Raw genomic sequence first — 20445 nt, 5'->3', positions numbered from 1 at the left:
AAAAAAAAAGGTTGGAAGCAGTTAAAATAAATCGGGGCACAAAAATTTTGGTTTGGGTCTACAGGATGAAATAACACACTCCTGGACTGTGAGCAGAAAGTGGAAAATGTGGGGCTGAAGGAAGAAATGAGTGAGAGCAGGAGATGCAAATAGCTGTGGACAGATTAGGAGATGATCAGAAGACAGGTGAGGTTCACAGGCACCTTTAGAGGTCATCAAGTCCACTCTGCTCAGAGCAGGGTAACCACAGGGTTATTCAGGTCTGTTCAGTTTGGTTTTGAATATCTCCAAGAACAGGGACTCAGCAGCTCCTCTGGGCAATCTATGGCACTGCCTGATCACCCTCAGAGCTTAAAAAAAAAAAAAACCAACTTGATTCCTTCTCTTTGCTCCTCCTCTTTCAGTATTTATCCACATGGATAACATCCCTCTGAACTGAGTGCCAAAGAATCCATGGATTACAGGCACCTGATTCAATTCAGGTGGTGAGCAGAGGGATTTAACAAGAAAGGGGGAATGACTGAAAGGAAAGGAGGAGAAGTATTTAACAGAGGTAATGAGAAGTATTTCTACCAGAGAGTCTGCTCCAGGGTCAGGACTGGAGAAAACAAATACCTAGAAGTGTAGAGGAGTGAGAGAGCCCTGAGGGAGCCCTTAGGGAACCTTTAGGAAAACTGTGATGGGGACCAGAGCCATGGCAGGGGCCACAGCAGGAACATCCAGCTCTTGGGCTAAAGCCATGTGCCTCCTCCCATCACATGAAATTCCATCCTTTTGCATAAAGCAGAAAAGCCATCACAGAGAACCAGGAGGTTAAGATATTCTCCAAGACTGGAGACAGGGATTTGGATTTCTTGAAGCAGGGGTGTGAAATGAACACAGATGAGTACAACAAAAGGTAGTTATGGATTAGCTCCCTTTCTAGTCTCTAATAATATTCTGCCTTCGTGTCTGGGTAGTGGAGCACATACCAAGAAGAGTCACTTATAAAGAATTTTATCACATCTAAGGTTTTCTGTAAATCTGGGATGTTTTAAAAAATAAAACTGATCAAGGACTACAAATTTAATGAAGCTGTCCAAATACACACATTTTGAAAAAATAAGAATCCCAAGAACACAGAAGTTTTTATTGTACCAAGCAAGTGGTTAAGAACATTCAAATACAGATATCTGAAGCTTGGCAAGTTTTAAGTAGGAGTCAAGCAGATATTTTTGAAGCAGAGTAGTTTAAAACCAGGGATAGTTGAAACAACTTTTCAGTAAATAATGGACAATCAGTCTTTTCAGTCCTTAAATTACCATTGCATTTCTTCATAGAAAGGTAGTTTCTGATCTAGGCAGACCATAAAATCTAAGCACAGGAATCTTGCTGTTGAGTTTGATTTGAATTCAGAATAGCTGATCATAATGGTTTAGTGAATTTGTCTTAGCAATGAAAGAAGCAGGGTGTTTTCCTCTTGTAACTTCCAGCTCCATACCACTCAATGTTGGAAGGTCTTCTTTCTGAAATAGCAAGATGATCAATCATCAGTGTAGATTGTATTGAGACCAGAATAATTTTCAAAACATAAAAAAGACCCCGAGTCTCTCTTTACTCTTACACAGGAACACAATCTGGTTTTATGCCATTGCATAATAGATAATTAATTCAGTTGGTGTAGGTTACAACTAGCAGAACCTATTAGTATTTGAAAGCCTTTACCAAAGGTTTACTCTCACAGGTAGATAGTAAACACAACCAACTATTATTTCCTAACTCTTGACAGACATGAAGCCATTTTCCCAGCTTTTGACCAGTTCATTTCACTATAACTCCTTTAAAACAGTGTCATAACATCCCTTTGCTTTCATCCTTATAGTTTTGTCAGGATCTGTGTGTGGGGAGGTGGTAATTCTGAGATACTTGAAGCTTTCCAATGGGATAGGAACCACATTTTCCAGACATTCTGCTAGCATCAGTTTGAGGATGCACATAACATCATCTCTCTTGCAGGCAATTGCTTTCAAAGGCACTTCCTGGGTCACTGTTCATATAGAGTTGTTTGTTCTGTTCAGAAGGACAGGAGAGGAAAAATTCAGATCCTTCACCATTAAAAAGGGCTGGAATAGTTAATGACTGAAACAGTTTGTAGAGAGCATTTCAAATAAGAGATTGAAATGCTGGATAAGGGGAAGCACTTTGAAGATTGTGTTCAAGTTCCATCTTTGAAGAGAGACAAAAAGAAGTAGACAGGCTTAGTGGAAGAGGTTATTCAAGGTGAGAAGCCATCACTGCTCCTGAATATGAAAGTAGCAGTTAATACAAAGTTCTTTTCCTTTGGATATAGAAACAAGGCAACATGGTCACACGGAATTTTAACTTGTCAGTGACCATAGAGGCTTCCCTTCCCACTCAGCCATTGGCAGTGGGGCCCAGGGGTATCATAAGTCAAGTGCAGTGAGGGTGCAGATTCACTGCTTCAACAAGACCACCTACAAGTCTTGGTCTGGTTAGACTACCAGGCTCTGAATAAAGCAAGGACATTGTCTTTAAAATATATGTGCATGCATGCATATATACCCCACTCTGCAGACTTTTAGCTCCCTGCTCTGATATCTGCAAAAGAAGGCTGGGTGAGGGAGCTCTTGGAGGGAGACGTGAACTCAGTTCCCAAAACAGCAGTGTGAAAACAGCCAAGCACCACTTGCAACACAGAGCCCTTTTGAAAGGTACACAAAAGACCTCCCAAGGAATTTTCCCAGTGTCAAGTACTTCAGAAAAGGCTAAACTAAAGAGCATTTCCAAGGTCTCTGGAATTTCCTATTAACATCAGCTAGCTAGTTGTATGAGTGATCTGAATAATTCTCTGAGGCAAAGAGAGCCAAGGGAAACTGCAGAGAATCCCAGACAGGGAAGCAATACCCAGGGTTTCAAAGAAAACTTCAGGTGATCCATTATGAAGTTTCCATATTGCAAGAGATATGTAAAAATATCCCATCATGCTTGCACACTGAAAAAAATGATCAAGAAACTTTTAATTTTGCCTAAGATGTGCTTGTAAATGCTGCAGATACTTTTAATGTATGTATTGTTTATCCAGCATCTACTGCTAGTCCTTCCTTTCCATTAGTAAACCCTTTGACATGGTCTCCTATAGCATTTTCCTCCAGAAGCTGGTGGCTCATGGCATAGACATGTATATTCCTCATGGGGTTAAAAGCTGGCTGTGTGGCAGGGCCCAAAGAGTTGTAGTCAATGGAGTTAAACCCAGTTGGTCACTGGTCACCGGTGGTGTTCCTCAGGGCTCAGTGCTGGGGCTGAGTTCAATATCTGGTGCTGTTCAGTATCTTCATTAATGATCTAGATGAGGGGATTAAGGGCTTCCTTAATAAGTTTGAAGATGACATCAAGTTGGGTGGGAGTGTTGATCTGCTTGAGGGTAGTCAGGCTCTGGACAGGCTGGACAAGTGAGCCAAGGTCAATAAAACAAAGTTTAACAAGGCCAAGTGCTGGGTCCTGCACCTTGATCATAACAACCCCATGCAATGCCACAGGCTTGGGGAGGAGTGTCTGGAAAGCTGCCAAGCAGAAAAGGACCTGGGGGTGCTGCTTGACAGCCAGATGAATATGAACAAGCAGTGTGCTCAGGTGGCCAAGAAGGCCACCAGCATCCTGGCCTGTATCAGGAATTGTGTGGCCAGCAGGAGAAGGGAAGTGATGGTGCCCCTGTGCTCGGCATTGGTGAGGCTGCACCTCAAGGGCTGGGTTCAGTTCTGGGCCCTTTGTTACAAGAAAGACATCGAGGTGCTGGAGTGAGTCCAAAGAAGGGAAACCAAGGTGGTGAAGGGTCTGGAGAACAAGCCCTGTGAGAAGAGGCTGAAGGAATTGGGGATGTTTAGTTTGGAGAAGAGGAGGCTGAGGGGAGACCTTATTGCTCTCCACAGCTACTTGAAAGGAGGTTGTAAGGAGGTGGGTGCTGGCGTCTTCTCTGAATAATGGTAGGACTATAGGGAATGGCTTGAAGTTGTACCAGGGGAGGTTTAGACAAGATCTGAGGAAGAATTTCCTGACTGAGAGAGTAATCAGGCATTGGAACAGGCTGCCCAGGGTGATGGTGGAGTCACCATCCCTAGAGGTATTTAAAAGCTGTGTAGATGAGGCCCCTAAGGACATGCTCTGGTGGGTTATCCAGATATTGATGTATGTATTTTATTTGGGGGAAATGTTGACAGCTGGACACAGTGATCTTAGAGGTCTTGTGCAACCCCGATGATTCTGTAATTACAAATGTCTTGTTAATGCATCTGACTTTTGGAAAGCAATAAAATGTTGTCATCTGTGGAAACAGGGAGATATAAATTATGTTTCATTAGATTAGTGGAACGAAGAAAAGCCAGAAACGTTTTTCCACTCATGTAACAGAAGTTACTAAGGCAAAACAGGCAAAGTGAAAAACTGATATATTGCATCACAAAAAATGTGGGGGAGATCAAATAAATGTCAGTGTTATTTCAAGTTTTATTTCTTTCATGGATTGCATTTTTCCAAGGACATATTTAAAAGATCCTCTCTACAACACATACACCATTTTCTGCTCAATAGCAACACAATTCCATAAGATCCCCACCAAACCAAAAAAAAAACCAGCAAACCCAAACTAGCAAGACTTCTCCTTCCCATCTCAAAAAATAAGCCCTCTACCTGCTTCTTTAGTTCAAGGCTCTGTATTTGACTGGGTGTAGAGCAGCAAGTAAACACAAATATGACTGCAGTTTCTCCAGCCACTAATGTCTTATTTTTCTGAAATCCCAAAGACTGGTATAATTACCTACTGCAAGAGGCAAAACAATTTATGAAAAAAAATGCCATATTCCCTTATTAAAAATTAAATAGGACTTTCATGATCAGCTACTTCAAATATGTGTGAATAATGACAGCTAGAAACCAGGCTCTGCAGATTGCTCCTGAAGCTGAAGTCAGGGTAAGAAAAAAAAATCACAATGGTAGAAGAGCACCTGCTTGGAGCTTTTATAAGATCATTTAGCCAATGCCAGATAAAAGAGAACATTTCTTCAAAACCCTATATCAGGAGGAAGAAAAGAGAAATATTATCTTCTGCTGGGAAAAAAATATTAAAAAATAAAAATCAACTTCTCTAGGATTAAGTCTCTTTTTTCTTCTAACAGGTTTTAGCTTTTAATTATGTAAAGCCTTCATGAGGGATTTCTATCTTTTTGTAAACTTAATTCACAGAATGTCCTAAATAGCTGCAGACATATTAGGAAGTCTTTGATACATTAATGTAGCAAGCTGATGTGCATTTTCCAAACAACAGTGAAACAAGGCTTTAAAAAGTACACCATCCATAGTTCTTGTGCAGTTCATATGTAGTTATATCATTGGTATTGTAGATATTGTGAAAAACAACAAAGAATTCAATGCATTGAACTCCTTTAGCTGCCCACAGCTTACAAAACCTAATAGTACTTTGGGCTGCAAAAGATGGTCATTTCTTCCTCTGGGAGGAACTGCCTTTAACTACTCATTTTAATTTCTTTAGTGAATTTGAGTTAGTGTTTAATAAGAATTTTGTTCCTCATAAACCTGAAAAGACAACTCATGGGAAGCCAGCAATATTATTTAGATATCTTCATCAGAATAAAGCCTTGCTGCAAAAAAACCCTAAAATAACTGCTGGAGTAGAAAATGGGATGAAGGTCACAGAAGTATAACAGCATTTGTGGGAGAAGGATTGAAAGCAAGGAGCTTTTCTGAGTTTTATTTTTAAAAATTCCTCTTTGTAAGATCCTAGATCTCAAAAGAAGTGTAATGTCAAAGCCATTTCCTAAGGCAAGAACAATCTGTGTCAGTCCCTGAACCTGCTTCAAAAGTCTCCAGGATTATAAGTAAAGGCTCTGTATAATTCCTTATATTGGAACTGGGAATTAGGGTAGGGAACCCTCTTCAGGAAAGAATGCAAGTGCAGTGAATCTTGTGAAAAAGTAATTTGAAAACTGAGGGGCTGATTTCTCCAATTCAATAGTCATGAGCCTGAGATGCAGCCTCCCCTCTTCCTCATGGGAAACAGAAGGAAGAGAGTAGCCTACAACAAAGCCATCCTCTTTCACTTAAGACTACTGAAATTTTGTGGAGTCACCTGGTGCATTTCCAGCCTCATTCCTCAGCTACCCAGCCTTATTCACTCACAGTCCCCAGCACAGAAAATACAGCTGTGCTGAGGTTTTAGCACTAAATATCAGATGCTTTCCATGCCATCAGCACTTCCTCTTCCTTGAAGTACACATTCTGCAGTTCTTTATGAAGGAAAGTGTTTCAGAATAGGTATGTGCTATTGCATCACCCCAAGCACAGAGTTAGGAAGCATTTATTTTAATATCTCCTCTCACATTACTTGAGAATTAAACCATATAATGTTGTCATAATGAAATGACAAATATGAAGCTAAATAAATGTCTGTATTGGTACTAAAAAGAACAAAAAAGTTCATTATTCTTACCTTTTACTCCTTCATTTGAAGTAGTTTGACTCCTGGATAAAAGAAAAAAATGTATAGCACAGTACAATGTACAGTTTACAGTGCAATCACATATTATGCAAGAAATTATGGTTAACCAGTTGTGTGGAACTTCCTTGATGACTCAGTGCCCCTTTTGTCTTTTGAAACTCTACTTAAAATAATAAGTAAACCCTTCTGCAAGATTCCAGTGAGTGCAATAAATATTTGATTGGAACTCGATAGGAATAGCAGGGTGTATCAGCTCAGAAGATAAACATATCTTGTTTTTCCTGGAAAAAAAAAAATCAATCTAAAATTGTCCCAAATATCTTCAAATGCCTAAATCCTTTCTTGAGCTCACATAATTTGAAAGCATGAAAAGTTTCTTCTGCCCGGCCTCCCACTATGCTCTTTTAGGATGAGATTTTCAAAGGAAAGAATGATTGAGCTCAAAATCAAAGCAGGCAAAACACATCTGCATATTCTGTTTGACTGCCTCATCAGAGGTAGGTCATTAAACTCAGCTACAGCAAGTCTGGACCTACTCATCTGAAGTCCCTGTAATGATGCTGATACTTCTGCTGAGTAGTTTATCTATTTTCTGCCTTCCTTCTGCCAGAAAAGACATGCACATTACTTTCAATTGAAAGAAAACAAAATAAATCAACACACCAAAAAACAAAACGAAACAAAAAACCCAAAACAAACCAACAAAAATCCCCAGTTTTAGGAAAAAAATGAATAATCTTTCCAACTGAGATCATACTTAGACTAACCAGGTAAAAGCTAAGTTAGCAAACCACAATCTTTATTAGAACAAACATAACCATTGTGGACTGCACCCTGGAGCCTTTTTACATAAATATTCTATTCGCAATAACCCTCTGATAAATAGAAGCTGCTTTTTTTTTTTTTTTTTTTTTTTTTTTAATGGTAAACCAGCATTTTAATGCCAATTTTTTCCACCTAAAAGTTCACAAAAGTCTGGACCAAAGACTGATTGTTGTGCATGGAAAACTGTGGCCTTGTAACTTCAGGGACCTTTGAGCTATGGTTCTTCTTTGCTGTCTAATTGTAAGCTTCATTTCATGCTCCCTCCCAAATTCATAGCAAGTAGCATGAATCAAGTGCTGGTTGGGACTCCAAAGACACAGTCTCATGGTTTACCCTACAAGAATTAAACCATGTTCTTATCCAGAAACAATGTTTATTTAAAATACTTCTATCCACAAATCATGTTTCCCCAAAAGAGATTTTTCCAGCACCCATCAATTTCCTGGTCTGCAAATGGGAAAGGAAGACAGAATGGGGTTTTGTGTCCCACTGCACCTGTGTATTTAAGAGCATAGTCTCTTCCCACAACAAATATCTAGAATTATGCATCATCTGAAAGAGCAGAGTCAGCATCAAAGAGAGCATTTCTCATTCTTATGCATGACACCAGAAGTGATGGGGACATGAAATGGGAAGGTGTAATATGTCATGTTGCCTTCTATGTTCTGTTTTTACTACAGCTCATAGTTTCAACAAGGCAAGTAGTAAGGCAAGAGAGAAGGACACATAAATTTCATCTATTTACCATGTGACTTCTCTCTATTAGCAGAATAGGCAAAAGGGTTCATTTCCACATAAAAATAATAAACCAGGGTTCTGTTACAGGCTTGCCACGAAATCAGCATTTGGCCTCTGCATATCCCTCTGTGCTTGAACAAATCTCATGAGGAAGTAAATATAAAAATGTGCAACTGTTTTGGAGTTATTCTTGTGTAAAAACTGAAGTGTCTTAATATCTAAATAAAAGAGATCATTCGTGCCAGTACAGTGAACATGTGCTGTCTCAGGCACAGGTCCCTGCTGAGTAAGGAGTAAATCTTATTGATTAAACATTGATGTCAAAATTATAACTGTTATTTTTTTACTCTCCTATCCTAAAATGTTTTTTTATTCCTTTGTTAGCATGAATGATATCAAAACCTTCTTGATAGCATACAGCAAGACTCAATGCTTTCTCAAGGGTGCAGTAGCCCACAGAGAGAAGTGGAAATTCATTAAATTGTCTTGTCATTAAAAAAGGAAATCGCACAACCACCCAGAGAGCACCCTGGCATTTACAACTGAAAAGGGAGAAAGGATTACTTTCAGGAAGACACTTCTTGAAATAACAGCTTATAAATATTTCTAATAAAACACAAGATGTCTGAAGAGCAAATGAATTAAGCAAAACAGGTTTCCTATTGATCAGGAGAGAGTTGGGCGATGCAATCGCTCTCCTGTCTCCTGTCCAAACACACCCATTAAATTTGCCTTCCCTCCTCTCCACCTCCCCTCCTCTCCACATCCCCTGGGATTTCTCCATCTCCTTTTGCATTGCCCATGCCCCAGGGCAGAGCTGCAGCTGCTCTGGATCTGTGCCCATGTGGATCAGCTGGAGGGCTGAAGCCCTGAGGACAATACAGAGTCCTCAGGACTGTCCCACTGCTCCCCCCCCCTGAGTGGGGCTCAGGTTTGGGGTCTCTCCTTTGACCAGCCATTGCTTTTCATGAAATACATGGAAACTTAATTGGCTTTGAGACTTACACTCCCTTTAAAGTTGGCTCAGGTTGGCCAGCAGGTTGAAAATGTTATTACATGAAGGCAGACAATAGGATCACACAAACTGCATTTCCTTGGGTTAATGGAAATAATAATGAAAAATACAGTAGGTAGATTGATAACACAGCACAACATTCAGTGTCTGTAACTGTGAAACTGCTGTGACTATAAAGAGTTCAATCAGGACAAAAAGAAGCAGCAAAGGGAGCAAATATTTCCTCTTCATTGCCACTGCAGAGACACAGCGGGCTCAAAAATTACCTGCAGGTCTCACTTTGGGAACCTTTTTCATTTCTTTTAATCCTAGTATATAGTCTGATCTCCTTCAGTTAGCTCCGTTATAAAGTAAAATACCATGCTGCATACTACATGACTTGTAAGCCCTACCTGGAGTTCAGCTTTTTTTGCTGAAAATCCTAAGGGAAGGGAGAAAAATCTTGGCATTATCAAAGACACTGAGGTCACAGCCTCCAGTCTGTCTGGTGAAAGATATTTTTCATTCTTGCACCTGTTAATACTCATTTTTATGATGATAACATATTCTTTCATAGTTTATTCTTTCCCTGCTTTGTTTTGTCTTCTAATCTCACATCATAGGAAAAAGGAAAAATGGATAATCTAGCATTACCCAACAGAAGACAGGTTCCTTGGGAGCCATTAAATAGAGTAGGAAACCTACCACCTCTATACACAGGGTTTTATTGCATGTTTGCTGATTCTTTCTTTGAATATATCTATATATTTAAAGAAAAGTATAGACTAACTGTGTACATCACAGAGCAGCCTGTTAAAAATGTGCCTGGGCTGAGTGTACTTGCTTGGTGGTAAAAACACCTGCCCTGTGGAAGAGGACATCTGGCTAAACCCCACTCACAGTGAGATGGCTTTCTGTGGTGACAGCAGGCACTCTGGTGGAGATACCTGAGTTTAGGTATTGGGGATCTTAGGGTTGTGATCTATTGGGGATGTGTTACAGGCTTACTTGCAACTTCATCAGGAAACACTTTACAAATTACAATAAAGGACACAGAGTGAAATTAAAAGAATATTTCTGTCCTTGCTACCTTTGTTAACCAGGCTTTATCTGGCAGCCATCACCTTTTGCTCCTTACTAGGTATCAGCTGGCACAGTCCTACTGAGGTCTCAAATTCTTCTACCTACAGAAACAACATCTTTCAGATGTGTGCACAGCAGGTTTGGGCTTGCTATCCAGACTTCGTCTTAGTTGTGCTCTTTCACTGGCCTAGACATCTGTAGTTTGGCTTCTAACAGTTCCTGGATTTTCTGGCACATGATATAGGCCCTAAAAGTAAAGCCCAAACCAACTGGTTCTCCAAGCAGCTGCCACCTAGATCTTCTGGGAGGCTGAGCTAGAGGGTTCTGCCTCCTCTCAGCAAGACCAAAAAAACCCCTACATACAACGATGGCCTCAGTTCAAGGTTCCTGAGCTCTCTACCATGGCCCAGGGCTTGCCCAAAGCTTGTAGTGATTAAGACACTCCTTCTTCCAGTTCCAGTGTCTGGAAAAGCCCAGTAGCAAGAATATCTACTTCTCTACCATGCCCTGACTTCGTAGGTCCTTGAACCCAAGTCTTCTGGCATACATCTGCCAAGATACACATCTGCACCAGAGAGTCCAACTCATACAACTCAAGAATTCCTCATTATCAACTAAACAGCTTTCTCTCCACAGCACATTCACTAAATTATCTTTAGATGCTCATCCTTTTGCCACTGAGTCTTTGTAAATCTTCCATTTCTGCACTATGGTCCTCTCAACAATGGAATTTCAACCTACTGGAAATTTCCATGATGGAGTAATTGTACATTTCTTTTTATTTTTAACACTGAAGACTGCAGTTCTAAATAACAGTCACATTAATATCTCATTAGTACAGTTGAAAAGATTTAATGGATGTTTAATAGGCTACAGTCAAGATATCTTTTCTTCAAAGAATTCTTACAAATCTTGTGTATTTTAAATTGGATTCAGTTGGGTCTCTGTCATGATTTTATATGGGTAAAAAGTGAAAGGCTGTACTTTATATGGGACATTTTTTCCTCTACTTTTAATATTATATTAAAATACTTACAGCATTTTCAAACATCTTTCATTTAAAGGCTCTCAAAAAAAATCCCTTCCCATTTCACTATCCCTGTTCTGAACTGAAGGAAGTACTTTGGATGAAGTTTCTTGCAGTAAGTACCTCGCATGCAAAGCAAGAGAATTCTCCTGCAAGAGCAGCTGTTCCTCCCTCCTCCAATTTGAGCAGCTTATATATTTAAGATAGGATTTCATCTTAAAAGCTATTGTAGGCAGTAAGCCAGACCATAAGTTCTGTCAGGCAGGCTTAACACACACAGACACATAAAAGTACCCGAGGGAAAAGACAATTTTTAAACAATGTTTGCTTTGATGTTCTGTACCCATAAAGCTTACCCAGGTGCTGTTACTGAGGTAGCCCATACTCCCAGAATATCCAGGCTGGTAGATGCTATCAGGCTGTGTTTTCTTCTGCAGTCGGTCCAGGAAAGCATTATTTACCCTTAAAATACAGCAAAAACAACAACAAACAAAAATGATTGAAACTAGCTGAGGAGTTCACAAACTTTGGAATTTTATCATCATGTGAGTGGCTTTCCCTATTCTCAGTTCAGTACCCAGCTTCTTACGTTTTTCAACTGAATAATCATGGACTGGGATGTGATGGGGTGGATTTCATTTCAGCCCACGGGGAGAATCTTTATCCTGTGATCAGGAGGGATTAAAAGGCATCCCTCAGCTCCTGTCAGAAATGCACCAAAACTCTCCACAGAAAGATGACCTGCATGGCACTACCCACCTTCTCAGGACACTGAGCTAATTTCACAGTTCACTTTAGGTAGTCTTTAACAGAATCATAGAATGGGTTGGGTTGGAAGGCACTTTAAAGATCATCTAGTTCCACCTCCCATAAGACCAGGTTACTCAAAGCTTCATCCAACTTGGTCTTCAACACTTCCAGCCTTCAATACACAAGAAAAGTGTCTGGAAGCACTGATTTCCTTATGGCAATGGAAAAACCCTTTTAAGACTACTACTAAGAGAAGTAATCTGTGTAGCTGACAATTTTCCCTAGCACCCAGCTCTGAAATCAACTCTAGCATTTTCTTGTATTGCTTTATCAATCTAGAAAGCAAGCACACGTATACAAATACACTTTTCCCCAACCTGTTTTAAATATTTTCAAACCTTCTGAAAACTGTTTCTTTTTTCCCCCTATTAATGCTTAGGACTGACAAACAATCTTAGACATGAGTTGTTTTAATGCTTTACAATGCTATTTGTAAGAGTGATGTAAAAAGCAAGCTATTGGATTATTTCTGCCTAGGGACAGGAGATAGACTGAATCAAAAATCCTTCATTAATTTCTATGGGTAATTGTCTAAATAACTTTGCTAGAGAAAAGAAAGAAATTAAGGTAGTATGGAAAGTGGTTGCCTACAGAAGTTTTTTTATATACATGTAGATGTTTCCCTAATGACATGTAATAAAGAAATAAATAGTGGGGTTTTTTTTGAGCTCGAGCTCTGTTTCTTGTTACCAGGAAAAAATAAAGCTGTGCTTCAAGATAATGGAAAGTCAGTTAAGTGACAGAAGTGCAAGATTAGAATTGCTTGAGCACAGAGTGGGCCCAGCAGTGGGGCACAGCCTCGAGCACACAGCAAAGCAGGTGCAGAAGACCTTGCTGGCTGCACTGCAGCTTCTATCTGTATCCCTATCAAATCCCACATTTATCTCTGCCTCTAAGCCTCAGTGACTGCCAACTACAAAATGAGGCATGGACAAATTAGCAGTTCTAAATAAAGAAAGAAGAAACAGATAGACAGACAGATAAAATGCTTCCCAGCTGAAACTACTGTAGTAGTAGCTACCCACAAAACTATTAATAGTTTTTGCCCCATGCTGTATCCTATGCTGATAGGATAAATAAAGTGAAAAAGGCATTCCAGGTCATACTGCATTACAGTGGGCAGCTGTGGTCATGGAATGGTTTGGGTTGGACCTTAAAGGACCTTAAAGATCATCCAGTTCCAACCCCCCTGCATGGGCAGGGACACCTCCCACTAGGCCAGGTTGCTCAAAGCCCCATCCAACCTGGCCTTGAACACTTCTAGGGATGGGGTATCCATTACTTCCCTGGGCAACCTGTTCCAGTGCCTCAACACCTTCACAGTGAAGAATTTCTTTCAGCTTAAAACAGTTTCCCCTGATCCTATTGCTACATGGGTTTTAGTGGCTCATTTGAAGGTGAAGTAAAACCAGACAAGAGAATAGGGATTCTCATTGCAACCATCTTCTAAAGCATGAATGCCTGCAATTTTGAAACCCTTTCCAGAGAAGAATACAACTAAAGTGTACTCTACATTTTTGCATCATACCTCCTCTGCTCATTTTGAAGTGCTCTTGTCCTGGCTTCCTCTTCCTGCTTTTGTTTAAATTCCATTAATTCAGCCTAGAAATGATAAAAGAAAAAAAAAAGAAAAGAAAAAAAAAACCACCAAACATAGTTTTAATTTACATACCAGTTGGAAACCCTATTTATTTCACATGATGTTAACAGCAGCTGGAGCCCTGTGTCATTCTCAGAACTTTTCTCAACAGCATTTTATTTGTACAACAGCACTGAGATAATTTTTTTCTGTTCAGCACTGCATTGGACAGACTTTGTACCCTAAAAAGTGGGATGTTACAGGTTATTCAGACATTCACAGTCCTGCATTTAGAGGGGAATGCCAGACACCAGTCTGCTTCATCTTGCCCCAACCCAAGCACATGAATTTCCCTGCAGGTCCAAGGGGTAAAACAGCTGAAGTCGATCCAGCAGGAGCAGACACAACCATCACCCCTTTAGGGTGTGGAGTCCTGACCTTCACCTCCTGCCTCCATGGAGTGTGAGGAGAAGACAAGAATGGGGGTATTCAGCATCCTGTTTCACCCCCACCTCCCTTGGAGGTTCCCAAGGCTGAGGGAAGGGCAAATGGTACCTATTGGTGTGGTGAAAATATGAGCAAGGTGCCAGTGCTGCTGCAGCCAAACATCCTTACACTAAGTAATATTAAAGTATGTAAATAATGTCAAAGGGAATTTTTTTTTTCAGAGGAGAGTTTGCTTATACAATTTTAGCTGGGACTGAGAAGGAAACACAATTTGTATGACTCTGCACTACATGTTCATGTTTCTGCCTCTTGCTCCCTGCAATGCAACCAAGAATTGAAGATGCAGATTTTTCTGCAGAGAGAATTTGGCTGGCAGGGTGAGGGGGAAGGGATAGGAACAGACTCATCCTTCATATTTTCCATAGCAACTGAGTAGCAGTAGGAATGGAAAGTAAAATAAAATGATGCAGGTAGACAAAAGCTTCAATAACTAAATGGAACAACAAAAGTAAAAAAAAAAAGAAAAAAAAATCAATTTAAGTGGAACATTAAATAAAAACTATGAAATAAACATATGAAGAAAATCAATAACAGTGAATGTGTTGTGTATCAATATTTGTCTAGCCCTAAAAGCAGAAACAGGATTAAGAAATAAAAAAGCCAACCTTAATTTTCACTGTTTTAAATAACTATTCAACCTGAAAATTAAAACTCAGTATCTGACTTTCCAATATGCTGAGTCCTCTCTTGGAGTAATGTTCTGAAATATATTGTGTGTATATGATGCTGCATTCAAAGAGTACTGGAAATTTCTAAATCAAGCAATACATACTAAAACCTGCTCTGAAAAAAAAAGAAAAAAAAGTGACAATACCCATACGTTTTACAGCTACACTGTGCTATGAGGTACACACAGGACAGAATTCACAATTACTTTAATAAATACTGGTTTGAAGTAGAAAGGAGTCCACATATATCTGAGGGACAATTATTGGAGCCTTTAAAATACATGTTATTTACAGTGGGGTTGTAAGTAGTGCATTACCCTGTGTAATAGGCAGCAGAAGCCTTGAAGGCAAGGAGCACTTGGAAGTGTGTACCAAATATGAGCAGCCTTAGAAGAAGCCAACACAACATTAGAAATCTGTGGAAATAAGTAAAGAGGCTAAAGCTCTACAGGAGTCTCTTAAACCAAATTCATAAAGCAGGGGCATGCAAATTCACATCTGTAGGAATTTTCTCTGGGGAAAAATAAACTTAAAGAATACAACAGCTACAAGCCTTACACCTGTCAGGCCTGGCTTTCAAAGGTTTTTCCTCAGTATAGTTGCTGGGAATAAACACATAATTAGTGGGAAAGCAATTAAGAACTTCCCTTTTCCTCACTATTTTTTGTTTGGTTGTTTGTTGTTTGTTTCTAGCATCCTGGTTGCTATAATACTATGAAATGAGCATGTTTATTCCCCAACATTAAATATATATATATATATATATATATATATTCTTGCGAGGGGCTAAGTCACTTGCCCAGGTCTAGTGGAAATTCACTGCATGGTATTTGTTGCACGAAAATTCTGCTGCTGAGGAAGTGGTTTAACATTAATTTGGATGTTAGTAAATGCACAGGCATAGCAAGAGGCTCAGTTTTTACTAATATATTTTCAGATCATTTACAGTCAATGCTACCCTCCTCATACTTGCACAGTCAGACAGAAAAGGCAGTACAGTGCTGCTGCATGCTCTAAGGAACTTTGTGTGGGTATGGTACCCAAATCCATCCCAGAGGGGATAGTCTGTTACAGATGCTTTTCAGAAGATGGAGTTCATTCTTCCAGTTATGTCATTGCTTGTTTTTTAGATAATTTAGAAGTCTTCAATTTGGTGGTTAGACTTAACAGGAGATCTTAATGCTTCCATGTCCCCATTTGGGGAGGCAGGGCCATGGGCTGCAAGTCTCTACAAAGAGGCTACTCAGAGTCTGAGATTGTCATGAATATCACAGTAAGATTACTTCTTCCTGAAAGAGAGAAAATTGGTTTCCTTCAGCTGCAAAACCAAGTACCATGATCAAAAAATGCTTTGCACTATTGTTCAGGTGGAGAGGTGAGCAGGAGCCAGTCATCCAGATGCTGATATTATTGAGTCCAGAAGGTAACTGTCCTGTCCCTGTCTAAATTTTACAGCATGGTTCCTCTCTCTCACAATATTTGAAAACAGTGACTGAAGAGCTTTTGGTAAAGAGAAGTTGTGAGCATAGGCTACAAGTAATCAACTACCAGTATTTAACTGGTAGTTTAATGCAGAAATGATACAACATGCAAACAGTAAATGTATAATTACCTTCCTCCGTTGTTCTTGCTTCATTTCCTCTAATCTTCTATTTTCATCCTCTCGAAGAGCTTCCTTATAAGCGTGGGCCCTGGTCTGTTGTTCAGCAGAGAATATAAACATATTGTGGTGAGGAGAGGGGGGACCTTATTCCCAAATCTTTATATGGGTAATTAACAAAACAGAAATGGTTGAATGATTCCGGTTACTTAAAAACCAGATTAGCCTCAAGACTGGAATTTAAACAAGTGGTCTAAAGCCTCTCAGTCATTTCATTTGGCTGAATCTTTCTCTGCACATCACAACAAGGTAGATACAGCACATGCTATTCCATGTCCCAGTGGCAAACATAAAGATATCCTCAGCAGTAAGAAAAAATGATCAGGATTTATGACAGGGAGAGAGGGTATTCTGGGAAGAAAGAAAGGTACTGATAATATTATCAAGATAACAAAGCAGAAGGGAGGTATGGTAAGAGAGCAGAATCCAGAATTATTTCCACAGGAGCATTGGAAAGGCATTTGTGGAATTAGGGCAACAGAAGCTGAGAGGTCAGGTCTGCTGTGTTATTGTGGAGCAGTCACAAGAACTGAAAATCTGAAAATCTGAACTACACAGGCTGAAGAATCCAACTGCACAGGTTTTCATTACAATGAGTAGCTCTGCTCTTTCACACATTGTAGCTCTTGCAACTGAGAGTTCATAGAACAAAGAGCCAGCCTAGCATTAGGATCTTATAGCATCCTTAGGATCTTATACATAGCAACTTATACTGGAAAGTCTTTGAGCAGGGACAGAGAGTAGCACACTAAATAATGAGACATATAATTTAGTACAACCAGTGTGCAGTTTTGACTCCAGTGAGGAATTTCTTGCAGGTCTACACGATGTTCTCAAAGCCTGATATATGTGTGCAGACTGATGTCATTAAAGTGAGAGGCACATTATTTCCTAAAAAGACTGAATAGAGAAAGCAATTATTAATAGCTCAATTTTGAGCTGGAAGGAGTTCCTAGATGTGACCAGGGAGACTCATTCTGGGTCTAATATTATTCATTACTTTCTGTAATGGCTTGGAGAATTGTGTGGAGTGTATGTTAATCAAGCTGGAAGACAATAAAAATCTACACAGGATTGGTAACACTTTGAAAGACAGGATTAAAATTAATTATGAGCTTGATTAAATAAGCAGGCCAAAAAAGTCACCAATGACAGAGTCACTCCAAAGAAGTCAAATTTATTGAAGCACATCAAGTAATGGTTGACTCTTACATTTGAACTAGGTGTACTCAATTAATATCACTATAGGAATTATAGGAGAAAAAAAATTATCAACATTATATTGTCCCAAATTTTTTAGAGCAATTTTAAATTAAAAAAATCACACACACACACACATATATTATATATATATATACTTATATGGTCCCCTTTTAACATGCATGCCAGGCACTTTCTAAGCTTACAACACTTCACTATTTCAAATTCATTCTCATGAATCTTTTAATTACTCCAGAGAGAAGACAGGTCCAAAATAACATCAAAATTAGAGTTCAAGTCTTCCCACGGGTTTAGCATTCTGGTACTATGCCAAGTTTATTTAGATAACACCTCATTCATTGTGTGCTTCAGGTTCCTCACAGAGGCTGAGCATATGCCTATAGATTGCATCTCATCCAAGTTGTTTGGGAAGAGGTTTTGCCAACTGCATTGCTGCATTATAAGCAAGTGATAATTCACAAAGCTGTAGAAATGCTGCCATGCCTAAGACATGTATGGTATCAGCTGATGTTAAGAAAGAACAGTAGAAATTAAATAGGAATTTTATTTGCTTGAATACTAGTGAAGCCAAAGATGAACTATGGTATGTAATTTGGCATAATTTATTAAGATACCCCTCAAAATGTGGACCTAGGAAGGCAAACATAGGTAGGTGAACTAGAAGTCAAAGGCTGAAATCAGGACCTGTATTCCTGAAAGAATTCAATGTTCTTCCCACCCATGTCTGTATAGATATGAAGACATCACAACAAAATTATGAAATCAACCAGCCCTGGGGACATAACCTCACTTGTCTTTGCAATTCAATGTTCACACAATATGAAAGGCTGCAGAGCTGGGTATTCCCTACCAAAGACAAGGCTTCCCACTGTCTGAAGTACTGGATGCTTCAAGAGGGAGGTAGAAGTGGTTTCAAGACACTTTTTCCCTTTCCATACTCCTTCGTCTAGGACTACAACAAACTGAAAGCTGCTCTCCTGCAACTGACCTTCTGTAAAGCAATGGTGGGCAGATGTTGGCTTCTCCAAGCTAGGTATCTGATCATATATGTTAAGATTACTTTAGGGCTTCCAGAGACACAGAATAACCTGAGGAATCCAAGGGAAAGGAACCTATTATAAGTATCACCTTCTCTTTTCATGTAATGAAAACCAAGAAGAGATACCAGAGGCACAACAGAGCTGTCATATATATTCTGTTGGCAGCAATTTTCACAGTGGGAGCATCTTGCACATTTCCAGTGCTTCCAAGGAAATATGGAGGTAAATCTTCTCCTCCCTTTGCTCAACTCTCAATGTTTAAAGTTGTATTCAAGAGAGGGTTGCCCAGTTTGGAGAATTCCAAGTTCCTGCTAAGTATTATTGCTTGTCATTACAATTTCTGTCCACTTGGCTGTCTTTGGCCAACTACAAACATCCTTAAAGAAGAAATAATTCAGTCTCAGGATTAATATTCTACACTGCAAGTTTTTTATATCAAGAAGAAGGGAAAGCTTGGTTTAGACATGAAGAGACTAATCACATGTGAAAAAGCCTTTCTGAGGCAATTAGAATAATGAAACCAAAGCAACACTCTATCTGTTTCCTAATTACATTGAGACTTACCAGGATTATTCAAACTGGGACAAAGTCCCCAAGCAGTCAGTGGAATTACTTTTAGGATGCAGTGAGAAATAAGCTGCTCTTCCAATTAGATTTTCAATGCAGTAAAGCATCAGCTGACATGAAGTAGCTGAGATTTCATAAAAGCCTGTCACCAGTGGATGGCTACAGAGCACATTTAAGATTCTGCTCTGACCTTAGAATATAAATCTAGCTCACATTTATCAGAGAGAGATCTGTGAGTAATCAAGGCAGTCCACTACCATGTAGGACACTTTCCCAGTATGTAAGAGTCAAAGTAGGCAATCTCATCCACCCAGAGAGATTCCTTGGTACTCACTGAGTTATGTCGAGACAATTAAGCTCAATTAGGATATCCTAATATCACACAATTGACAGGACCTGGAAAGCTGACAGAAAATATTGCACATGCCAAGGTTTTGCTTACCCATGCTGTAGATTCTGGGCTACGATTAGCAATCTGAGAGGAATCAGTCTTTGGCAAACCCGGGTCCAATCTGTTCAATAATTCATTGGTTTTGCTATGAAGAAATTCAATCCAAATAGAATTGTTAGTGCTTCCATAAAAATAAATACAGCTTTTTATTCCACCCTTGGAATCTAGCCTAGACATTTTATCATGTGACTGCTGAAAGACACAGGTGGAACAAAAGGTTATACATACAGAGAGAATGAAATGGGACAGAGGATACAGAACTTGCATTTTGGATAAGACATTTGCAAGGAAGATTTTTTTAAGCAAACAATTATTGTCATTTGCATACGTGAGGTCTGCATTTTCTATGCTTTCTTTCCTCATTGTAAAGCTCCACACAGACTTCCACACCATCAGACTTCAACAGAATGAAACTGCTTCACTGAATTCACAATCCTCCTGCCAGATCCATAAATCTCAGATAAAGAATTTAAAATATTATTTAAAAAAAATTTCCTTAAAAGTTAACACAAGGCAGCTTTGCAAGAGATTACTGAATCAAGAAGCAAGACTTTAAGCAATTTGTAGCACTGAAAAAAATGCTTGTCTGCAGCTGAAGCAGAGTTGCACAACATTTACAATTCTTATTCTGATAAGGGCAATTTTGTTCTTCTAATCACATCCCTTATAAAACAGATTTTCAAAGTAGCACTGCTTTGCTCAGAGTTTTGACTGAGTGCAGTTAAACAGAGCCACAAGCAACAAACACATGCTAAAAACAGGAGTTT

At 39.4% G+C, this 20445-nt stretch overlaps 1 protein-coding gene across 3 annotated transcripts in view; it reads right to left on the bottom strand.

Annotated features, from left to right (window-relative positions):
• Nucleotides 1-1110: 1110 nt before the first annotated feature.
• EPSTI1 (epithelial stromal interaction 1) overlaps nucleotides 1111-20445 on the bottom strand; it is a 54207-nt gene continuing 34872 nt past the window's right edge. The window contains exons 7-12 of one of the 3 annotated variants that reach the window (XM_071740051.1): nucleotides 19670-19763; nucleotides 16352-16435; nucleotides 13514-13587; nucleotides 11532-11637; nucleotides 6500-6531; nucleotides 1111-1505 (exon numbers count right to left, since the gene is read on the bottom strand). In XM_071740051.1, the coding sequence (XP_071596152.1) occupies nucleotides 6511-6531; nucleotides 11532-11637; nucleotides 13514-13587; nucleotides 16352-16435; nucleotides 19670-19763 (379 nt within the window). In that variant the 3' untranslated portion in view covers nucleotides 1111-1505; nucleotides 6500-6510. Of the gene's footprint in view, nucleotides 1506-4177; nucleotides 4319-6499; nucleotides 6532-11531; nucleotides 11638-13513; nucleotides 13588-16351; nucleotides 16436-19669; nucleotides 19764-20445 lie in introns of those variants that run through there. The other 2 variants (XM_071740061.1, XM_071740071.1) reach the window with 2 other exon arrangements.

This window comes from Heliangelus exortis, chromosome 1, assembly GCF_036169615.1.
Source record: "Heliangelus exortis chromosome 1, bHelExo1.hap1, whole genome shotgun sequence".
In the NCBI taxonomy this organism is placed as follows: domain Eukaryota; kingdom Metazoa; phylum Chordata; class Aves; order Apodiformes; family Trochilidae; genus Heliangelus; species Heliangelus exortis.
The sequence above is the reverse complement of the archived record's forward strand: the minus strand, read 5'-3'. Positions and strand labels throughout refer to the sequence as shown.